The sequence below is a fragment of the Petaurus breviceps genome, unplaced genomic scaffold (genome assembly GCF_028583685.1).
Source record: "Petaurus breviceps papuanus isolate PSGF00001 unplaced genomic scaffold, PetGlider_PUasm1.0 91041, whole genome shotgun sequence".
Classification (NCBI taxonomy): domain Eukaryota; kingdom Metazoa; phylum Chordata; class Mammalia; order Diprotodontia; family Petauridae; genus Petaurus; species Petaurus breviceps.
In genome coordinates this window covers 39,201,136-39,211,730 of record NW_027187400.1, presented here as the reverse complement: position 1 = coordinate 39,211,730, position 10,595 = coordinate 39,201,136, and the positions used below count along the sequence as shown (strand labels likewise).

Sequence of the window (10,595 nt, the reverse complement as noted above, 5' to 3'; positions counted from 1 at the left end):
AGAGAAAGATGAGTCTTCCCAACTCCATGGCCAGTCCTCTATCCACTGCACCACCAAATAGGCACTTAATAAGTGTTCATTGACTGACTCAAGTCTACTATTTCTTCACCCTTTATAATCTGGATTTTTTCTATCCCTCTCTCTGCTCCCAGGCCAGACTAGAGCTCCAGTCTCATTGTAATCACAATCTTGACTCTGTAATCTTGACCCCCAGCTCAACCTTGCACTGTCCACCACCTTGGAGTCCCATGCCCCATCATTCACGCCCTGTCAATCCCCAACCCTTGGATCTCTTCAATCATCACCCTTTCAAAGCCTTCTTATCTAATATGCTGAACACTGACAGAGGAAATTGTGGTACCACACCAACACCATTGCTTAATATCCACTGGACCCTCACCGTTACCACTGTTAAGTTTATTCTTGTCAAGATACTATTAGGAGATACCCTGTTTTCCAGAGCTAAGGCCCAGGAAGCAAGCTGTGCCCTGAGTCTGGCATAACCACAGTCCTTTGGGTTCACCCTCTGAAACTCATGGTCCCTGAGCTTGGGCAAGCACCAACAGACCCAGACATGAAGCCCTGCTGTGAACAGCCTTTTTGTCACTAGAAAACCTGGCCTCACTGCTTCTGTGGTACTTGTGTGACTTTTTGTCTGGCCACAAGTATATAAAGTATATACTTGTTTGTATATAAAGTTTGACTGTCCAGCCACAAGTATATAAATCAAGATTCAGCCCCACTGCCATGGGTCCCCCACTAGGGGTGGGGCCCTGGCTCATGTGCCCTTGCTTAAAAGCCATTTCCCTCACTTTGAAATTAAATTTTTGTTTGATTCCTGACTCTTCTGTCTCTAGCCTGCTCTGTTCAGCTCTGGCCATCCACAGGTTAGAGGCCAGTTCAGTCTGGCTGACATTCTTCACTATCATATTTCCTACAAAGGCTGTGGGGGACTGTAATGGCAGGCAAAGTAGTACCTTGCTGCTTGTTTCAGTTATTCAAGTGCCTCTGAGTCTCACCTTTGATTATATCAAGAATCTGTTGGAAACAGCATAGGTTGTGCTGCCCTTAATAGGCCTAAGGGAGTTTGAAGACCTTCCCTGCCCTTAATAGGCAATCACATGGAGCCCACAGTGGGAGGAGTTTGCCAAAAGAGCAGAACGGGAAGGGTGGAATAGGCAGGAGGAGAGCAGGGAAAAGCTCAAGCAGAGTCGGGAGAGAGCAGAGCTGAGAGAGAGAAGGTGATGTCAGCACTCTGCAGCACTCTGTCTGCTGTTCTTAGTCCTAAAAGAGGACTAAAAGTGGACTTGACTGTTGATTTGTGTTACTTTGTCAGACAGAAAGTAAATGGAGATGATAGTGTCATTAATGTGTGTAAATATTGTTTTAGCTCTGTTCAACTTTGTCTTCTTATAAACGAAAACTGCAAAGGGCTTGGAGTGGAGCAGTTCCTGTGAGTTGAGATATAGAACCAGAGCCGAGAGCTGCCTATGTGAGAATCCAGGCAAGAGCTGGGATGGGTCAGCCTGTGAAAGATGAGCAGTGGGGTTTGGAAGTCAGCCCAGAATTAAGATGAAAGAGGACTTTGCTTGAATACTCTGTATTGACTGATGATAGCGTAACTTACTGTGACCTAGGTGTGGATGGTGTTTGTACTTTCTGCTACCTCTTAAGGATGATTGTCAGCCTTGGGTCAAGATGAAAGAAGAATTTACTTGGACACTCTGTATTGACTGAGGAAATTGTGATTTACTGTGACCTAGGGGTAGATGTTTAAGACTATGTGGCCATCTTAGTGATAAGTTATGTTATATTGTGAATGTTGTGCTTTAGTTTCTTGAATATTATGCTTTGGTTTACTACTGAATAAATAGAGAGTTCACTATACTATGTGATTAGGTTCTTAAAGTTATTCACAGCAGCAGTCCTCAGGAGAGCTGCTCATGATTGACTTTACAGGGACTGGCTATTTCACTGGTCTTAAACCTTCACTCTCCTCAATCACTCAATGTCACCCCAGATCTTCTCTGTCTCATCAGTAGATGTGTGACCACTTTACTGAAAAAACTGAGGTCACCCAGTGTGACTTTCTTCTTCCACACTGGCAAAACATTTCACTCATCTTTTCTTCCTTCTCTCCAAAGACAAGATGGCAGCTCTTTGCCCTCCGCTTGAATCTATTGCTTCCCAACTCCCCTGGGAAGCTGTTCCTTATCTCAGGCCACCAAAACATCGACCTAGGAGAAGTTAAGGCAACAAGTCAAACATTTATTATGCACCTACTATGTGCCAGGCTCTAAGCAAAGTACTGGGGATATGAAGAAAAATAAAAAACAATCCCAATTCTCACCCAGCTGACAATCTAATGAGGGAGAAAACTGTGTATAAACAAGATATATTCAGGGTAAATTGGAGTTCATCTCTGCAGGAAGGCACTCACATTAATGCAAAAGTCTGGGCATTTTCACTGACTGTCCCCCAGGTAGGGGGAGACTCTCCCTTCTTATCCCTGTCTCCTGGCCTCCCTCCCTTCCTTCAAGGCACACCTAAAGTCTTTGCCAAATCCCTCTAATTAGACTGACAGCCAGGCCTGTCATTTGCCTTTGTGGCCCTGGGGCTTAGCACAGTATCTGGACTGCAAAGGAAACCACATTATACTGAAATACAGTTATCAAAATACATTTAAGAAAAATCAAGTTCACCGATTCCAGATTAAGAACTCTAGGATGAATCCAGTCTTCCTCAGCCTGGTCTACAACCTGGCTCCAAACTACCTCTCAAGCTTGATTTTATTTTGTTTCCCTTCACATATTCTATGTTCCAGCCCAACTCTATTGTGTTGTCTCTAGACTCCATACTCAATAGCCCACCTCTGTGCATTTGCATCTATGAAGCCTTCTCTGACACACACCCTACCCCTTCCTCCTCTAATTATTTATTATCGCTCCACATATTATGTTCTCTAGGAGGACACATGCTCCCTGAGGATAAGGGCTATTTAGTTTTTAATCTTTGTGCCACTGGTGCTAGAAATAAGGCCTTGTGTACAGCAGGTACTTAATAATTATTTATTGCATAGTAATGATCTTGCATTGACTCATCTGTGCATATGCCCAACAAGTTTGGGTTTAAACAATACTGATTTCACAAATATGATTTCTTCCCATTTTACCTGAGGTTGAGAAAGCTAGAATTCTTACCACCACTTCACAGAAGGGGTGGGAGGGGAGGGGAGAAGTAGCTGGATATTCTTATTTTGTTACTGTGATTCCTGGTATACAAATCAGGACTGTGGTTAGAATTACCCATTTTAGAGGTGAGAAGACTGAGTCTGGGACAGGGCAGAATGGGAATGGGGCACTGGCTGATAATAAATAGCAGCTCAGGCGTCAAGGCTGGCTGCCTGCTTCGAAGGCATGGCTTCTCTGGCCCTCACAACCCCGTGAGGTAGGTGTTATCCATGAGAAAAAGAAGGCTCAGAGATACAGATTAATGCCCTGGTCAAGATATCATAGATATCACAGAGCTAATAGGTGTCTGAGACAGGGCTTGACCCCAGCTTATCCTGACTCCAAGTGCGTTGCACCATCTGTCCATCCACGACATTTGCCTGCTTCTCACAAAGCAGACAAATAGTGCATCCAGGGCCGGTCCATTGTTAGTGTGCTCTGTGTGCTTCGAAACGGGGAGAGAGGGGGAGGGAGGGAGGAGCGGGGAGAGAGGTGCAGAGAGGGCAGAGGCAGCACCCCCAGACGGCTCCCGGAGCTGTCCGGAACACGGGCGTCTAGCCCGGCCACTGCTGACAACAGGACCAGGGAGAGGAAGGGTTGTCCCAGGGACTCCCAGCTTCAGTCTTTCTGCCAGCAGGGGCACCTAAAACAGTGCGCCCTGACATCGGCCGACATGCAGTGAAGCTGGAAGCCCACCATGGAGGGAAAAAAGCCTTGACCTACTCCCTGGGCTGTATGAAGATGGCATCCGCTCCACTGGAGGGCTGAGGCTCATGGCGGGGAGGTGAGGGCGAGGACAGGCTAGAGAAATGGGAGAGCTGGAGAGAAGCCTTGGGCTCATGTTAGAGACAGATGGATGCACGGAGCCACAGAGAGGCTGGATGAGTTGTGCAATGTCACACAGCAAGTCAGCAGGAGAGCAGAGAGGAGGCAGCAGCACAGGTGCGCTCTCTCTGTGTCTCTGTCTCTGTCTCTCTCTCTCTCTGTCTGTCTCTCTCTGTCTCTGTCTCTCTCTCTCTGTGTCTCTCTCTGTCTCTGTCTCTCTCTCTCTCTCCCCCCCCTCTCCTCTCCCTCTCTCTCTCTGACTCTGTCTCCCTCCCTCTCTCTGTCTCCCTCCCTCTGTCTCTCTCCCTCCCTCTTTGTCTCTGTCTCCCTCCCTCCGTCTCTCTCTCTCTGTATCTCTCTTTCTCTCCCCCCCCTCTCTCCTTTTCTCTTTCTTTCTCTTTTCTCTCTGTCTCTATCTCTCTGTCTCTCTGTCTGTCTCTGTCTGTCTGTCTCTCTCCCTCCCTCCCTCTCTCCCTTTCTCTCTCCTCTTTCTCTGTCTCCCTCGTTGCCTTCTCTCTTTCCCTCCTTCCTTTCCTCCTCTCTCTCCTCACTGTTTCTCTCTTTTTTCTCTCTCCCCACTATCCTCTCTCTTCTCTGTCTCTCTGTCTCTGTCTCTCTCTCTTCCCCTCCCCCTCTGTTTTCCACCCACCCCCCACTGGCCAAATAGCCCCAAGACCCTCCTCAGTTTCCAGGCCTGCTTACCAGCCCAAGGGTTTACAGAGCCTTAGTCCCCACAGTCAGTGCTGCTGCTACATGAAGGCTGCCCCCAACTTTCACTGCTCAGCCTCAGAGGGGTCAACTCAGCTCACTGGAAGAGGGTCCAAAGCCTCCCCCCCCCAAGGCTCCAGTCACAGGCCAGGCACCCCATAGGGGTGAATATTCAGGGCAAACAAGCCTGCTTGGTTGCCCTCCCCACCCCCAGCAGGTCAGCATCTGCTACCAAAGAGAGTGGGGGTTATGTCCAGAAATGAGAAAGGGGGAGGGAGGGCCAAAGAGTGACCAGCCACAGGGGGAAGTGATGGGAGACAGTGTTAGAGACTTGATACAGGTCCAAGGAAAGGGGGCGGGTGCTACGTCTGGAGAGTGAGACAATGCCCAGGGAACAATGCCCAGGAATTTCTCATTTTTCTTGAATTCGAGGAGGGGAGGGCCATAGAGAGGAATAAGAATATGAAGGTTGTCTTATGGGAATGTGAATCAGCATCAGGCCTTAGCCCAGGACTTTGGAGATCATGGTAACAGGAGGAGGAGGAAGAGGAAGAGAGGCCAGAAATGCACCCATTCTGAGCTGGTGTTGCCACCAGGTCAGCAGAGAGGATGGGGCCACAGAATTCATCTACACCCCGGAAAAGACAGAAGCAGGCATGGTAGCACTGGGGCTCATTTAGGCTCATTTAGAACCGAGGGTGTGGCAGGATGACCTCTGGCCACCTCCCCTTCTTTAGGCCCTGGGTCATCTAAATTTCTATCCCTGAGAATCTTCCTGTGTGAGAAGCCCTATGTTTGTGTCAATGTAAAATGGTTAAACATTCATCAAAAGGACCATGGACAGAGCTGGAAGGCACCTTCAAGGTCATCTGACCAACCCCCTCGTTTTGGAAAAGAGAAAGCTGAGGCCTAGAAAGCCCAAGGCACTTGCCTAGGACCACACAGCAGAAGGGAGAGCCGGGACCCCTGATGCCAGACGGCATGCTCCTTCCACTGGGGGAAGAACCATAGGCCAATGCCAGCTAGGCCTGGCTTTCAAGCAGAAGCCACTCCTCAATCCGGATGTTAGCGTGGGGATTAGACAAGATGGTCCTGTAGGTTCTTTCCAACTCTTAGATCCTGGGGCTTTGTATTGGCTAGAGCCTATGTACTTGCTATGCAATGCAAGCCCCCTAGAACTCAAATGAGTTTCTAGACACGATGGATGCCAGTGGTTGCCTTCTGAAAGGGGTGCAGAGGAAACCCTAATAACCCCTATGGGATCTAGGAGTCTGGGCTGCTAGAAGAGTAACTTGGACCTGGGGGTAGGGTAGGAGGAAAATCTGGGTGAAGAGAGCCCCCTGAGGCCCCCGGCCTTCCCACAGCAGGTCCAGCCAACTCAGGGGGAAGGAGGGAGGGATGGCCTCCGTTGGCGGTCTCCATGGCCTCAGACCTTGGCAAGGCTGCACTGGTGTTCTTCTTGGATGGGCATCCGGAAACTGTGTGTCCCTGGGGGTGGAGGAAGAAGGCGCTGGCCATGGTGCAGGGGGTGAGGACACAATGCTCCTTTGGGGAGGGACAGATGGAGCCGCCTGCCCAGATCGACAGTCACAGCACCCCAATTCCTCTGCCCCCAGCCACCTTGGAATGCTTCTCCCTGTGTCCACACTCACCTAGATCCTTTCTCCTCGGTCCCCTGAGCTTCTTCAGAGGGAAGTGGGGAGGTAGGCAGAAAGAGTGCAGCAGAGTGGACTCACCTGGGGGCCTCCACAATGAAGGAAGCTGCCTCTTGTCCCTCTTGGACAAATAGATCCCCAGTACCAACATAACCAAGCCAAACAGCAAGAGCAGAAGCAGCACCAGGAAGATGACAGAGAGTGGGGCTGCAAGACAGGGAAGGATCAGTGATGGAGGAGGCCGCCTCCCTGACCCCTGCAGTTCCTCGAACCCAGAGCAGGGAGGAACCCGAGAGCCCACCCATCTTAGAGGGGAGGAAGCTGAGCCCCAGACACAGAGGCCCCACACCAGGATGTGAAGCCAGCCCTGGAGAGCTTGCACAGAGTGGGGTGGGCATGGTGAGGACAGCTGGGCGAAGGCAGAGGTGGCCAAAGGCTCGTCCTTACACCAGGGTCTGTCAGGGCGGGGCTGCAGGGTGCTCAGCACTCCCAGACTCTGTGTGGTGACCCTCAGGTGCGCTGTGGAGAAGCTGGCGGTTGTGGTCCAGGCAGACGTTGGAGGTCTTCCGGGTGGCCCTGGTGCCCTAGCATCTTCACACTCAGCATCGGCCCTGCTGCTACCAGCTCGAAGGCTACGTTTGCCTATGGCCGTGCAGCTGGGGAGTGGAAGCAGAGGTAGGTGTGTGAGCACAGGGCCAGAGTGCAGGGAGCCAGCCCCCCATGCCTTCTGCCCAGGCCCTGAGATCCAGGAGGTGAGGAGGACCAGGGAGGGGAGGAGCAGGAGCACAGGGGCTCCCTCCTCCTCTCAGCCTCCCCCTCCCTCGTCTCCCCTGCCTGCCCCTCCCTCATCCTTTCGGCCTACCCTCCCTCACTGTGCTAGGAGCTCAGGGCTAGCTGGGGTCTGGGCACCAGGGCCTTGTTTGGGTCCCCTGTCCCCTTCACAGCACTCAGGAACTTACTTGGTCCATGGTTTACACAAGGTGTTTTCTCCCAGGGAAAAGTGTCCTGGGGGACACTGGGTGCATTCTGGAACCAAAGACAAGGAAAGCTTTGCTCAGTGGGACCCACTCTTTGGTCCTGGGCAGAGAAAGGTGGGGGCCTACGTGCTTTGTGGGGTGAGCCCCCCTCTCTGCTCTCTAGGAGGGATGTCATTCTGGAAGAGGAGGGGAAAATGGGAAAGGGAAGAAGGAAATAGAAAGGGATGGGGACAGGCGGAGGGGAGGGGTGGAAGGGGGGAGGGGGGCCAGGGGCTGCGCATCCCTCAGTCTTTCAGCAATTGTTCAGACTTGGGCTAACAAGGGTTCCCCTCACCTGAGCACGTGACACTCCTCTCCCCCCCCATCCCCAGCTATGCAAGGCTGTCGGTATTCTCACTCATGTAGACTCACCTACACAGCCACACACCTACACAAATATACTCACTCACACACGCACTGTCCACACGCATCCACACCCCCGTATGCCCCCATGCTGGCTCACATGCACACACACACGCATACACACACGTGTGGATGCACACACACATACACACACACACAAACCCCGTAACCCTGCCCCGCCCCCCAGTCCTTCACAGGTTTCGCCCTTCTGGGGAGAAGGGAAGACTCGGGCTTTTGAGCCACCCTCTCCTGGGTGGGGCTGAGAGGGGCTGCTCACCCACTCCCAACTTGAAGGTCTCCACAGGCTGGGTCCCTGGGGTGCACTGACACACTGTGTCGCTGGACGCGGTGCAGTTCTTGAAGATCTGGCTCCCACTCCCTGAGCAGCAGGAGGGAAAAAGGGAAAGTCAGTGCTTTGATCCTGGGGGGGAGGGGAGCGTCCAGGCAGGAGGCCGGACCTCGGGATGATTCCCAGCGTGGGGCTGGATGTTAAGGAAACGAACAGAAAGGAATAGAGCCCAGGGCTCCTCTTCTAGTTCGGGACTGAGAGGTCATATAGAATGAATGTGCTGGACCCAGCTAATGATGGGGAGGAGAGGGCGCCGGCCCTGGAGTCAGGGAGACCCGAGTTCAAATCCAGCCTCAGATGCTCCGGAGCGGGGGGGGGGGGGGGGGGGGGGCGGGGGGCAAACCCCCCCCCCCCCCCCCGCCCGCCCCCCCCCCCCGGGGGGGGGGGCGGGGGGGGCGGCGACCTGGGGGCGGCCCCCCCCCCCGATCCTGGGCAAATCCCCTCACCTCCACCAGCTTCGGTTTCCCCAACTGTAAAATGCGGATAATAACAGCACCTCCCCCTCAAGGTTGTTGCCAGGACCACAAGAGGTGATAATGTTTAAAGTGCTTTGTAAACCTTAAAGCTCAATAAGCATAGGAGCTATATAGAGATGCACATATAAAACACATCTACACATATACCACAGTGTGCCTTGTCTTTGCAGGGGTGTCCCTCTGCCTCCTCTGGGCCAGCCCCTACGCCCCCAGCAGCGAGGATCCCATGGGCTTTGCGGTTTGCCTTTGTGGTTGAGGAAATGAGTACAGCACTCGTGAGAGAGCCCCCCGGCACCTCATTCAGCACCCTCCTGAGACCTCCTGAGTGGGGAGAGATGGGAGAGGGAGGGAGGAGAGGAGGAGGAGGAGGAGGAGAGGGGGAGGGGGGAAAGGAAGGGGAGGAGAGGGAGGAGGAAGAGGAGAGGGAGAGGGGGAGGAGAAGAGGAGGAGGAGGAGAGGGGGAGGAGAAAAAGGAAGGGGAGGAGAGGGAGGAGGAAGAGGAGGAGGAGGAGAGGGGGAGGAGAGGAAGGAAGAAGAGGAGGGGGAGGGGAGGAGGAGGAGGAGATGCATTTCTTTCTCCCCACCTACAATATGTACCTCGTTGGGGTGACCACTTTCCATCAGTGAAATCTCAATGACTGGAATCAATGTAACCAATGGGGTGCCTGTTCAGGCCTGGGTTGCTTCCATCTGCCATGCTGTCATTCCTCACAAACATCCACCCACACTCACACATGGCGTGCACACAGACACTTTTGCCACCTCTCCCTTGACTTAGGATCCTCCCGCCTCCTTCCAAGACCAGACGGCCCTGGCAGAGCAGCCGCTGTGTTGGGGGAGCTCCTCTAGCTCTTGCCCCCTCTCTACCTGCTCAGCAGGTGCTGACACCTGAGCTGTGGTCCTGAAGAGTGCTCTTCTAGCTTAATAATGACATGATTTTGGTCATTATTGCTGGTTTCGGTGGTGCAGCACATAGATTGCCTGGAATCGGGAACACTTATCTTCCTGACTTCAAATCCAGCCTCAAATACTTATTTGACTGTGTGACCCTGGGCAAGTCACTTCACCCTGTTTGCCTCAGTTTCCTCATCTGTAAAATGAGCTGGAGAAGGAAATGGCCAACCACTCCAGGATCTCTGCCAAGAAAGCCCCAAATGGCTTTCCAACACCAAGAGTTGGAAATGACTAAAATAAACTTAACGACAACAAAAATTTTGGGGTTTGGTGGGTGGGGAGGAATGATGTTCTGGTAGAGAAAAGGGAAGAGAAGACTTCAGTGGTAAAGGGAATTCCCAGATGAGAACAAACCAACGAAGCTCATCCCCTGCCCTCCAACCTCTTCTGGAGGCTTATCTGAGCACTGACATTTAACATGCACTTAGAAGTTCACAATGTACCTCACACAACCTCAGCTGATCCCAACAAACCGTGGGAGGGAGGCACTTCTTAAAAAGAGTACGGATGCCTGCCCTGTGCACCAGTGTAAGGTGCGGGGCCTGGCGTGGGCTAGAAGCCCCCTTCACTGGCCCCACCAGGCTCCTGCCTGTCCCCTGGCCTGGGCTCCCACTCTTTCCCTCACTTGAAGCACCTTACAGGCATGACTACAGCAGGAGATCATCGTGACCACACACAGGTAAGACGTGCCAGGAATTGACACCACAGCTTAGGGCCTTTTGGTTCCCAGGGAAGCCTCCTCCTGCTTAGATGGGAGGGTTTCTCAAACAGGAGGCTCAGTGGGCCTCAGGCCTGAGGGCAAAGCCTGCCCAGAAGGCTAGAACCTGTAGGGTCGGCAGGGCTGTTCTACTGCTGTTGTCTCCAAGAACCCAAGGGCATGTCCGCACCACAGTGAAGTAGGGGAAGACAACATCCCTGGCCAGAAATGTTTTCTCCAGTCATACCATCATAGGATTTAGAGTACTATGGAACCTTAGAACAGGGGATGTCAGAGCTGGGAGGGGCCTTAGAACAGGGGA

At 52.5% G+C, this 10,595-nt stretch overlaps 1 protein-coding gene across 1 annotated transcript in view; it reads right to left on the bottom strand.

Annotated features, from left to right (window-relative positions):
* Positions 1–5,416: 5,416 nt before the first annotated feature.
* Positions 5,417–10,595, bottom strand: part of TNFRSF4 (TNF receptor superfamily member 4) — an 8,441-nt gene continuing 3,262 nt past the window's right edge. Inside the window, exons 3-7 of the mRNA XM_069078717.1 lie at positions 8,075–8,176; positions 7,378–7,444; positions 6,866–7,074; positions 6,500–6,625; positions 5,417–6,251 (exon numbers count right to left, since the gene is read on the bottom strand). Of these exons, the coding sequence (XP_068934818.1) occupies positions 6,190–6,251; positions 6,500–6,625; positions 6,866–7,074; positions 7,378–7,444; positions 8,075–8,176 (566 nt within the window). The 3' untranslated portion in view covers positions 5,417–6,189. The remainder of the gene's footprint in view (positions 6,252–6,499; positions 6,626–6,865; positions 7,075–7,377; positions 7,445–8,074; positions 8,177–10,595) is intronic.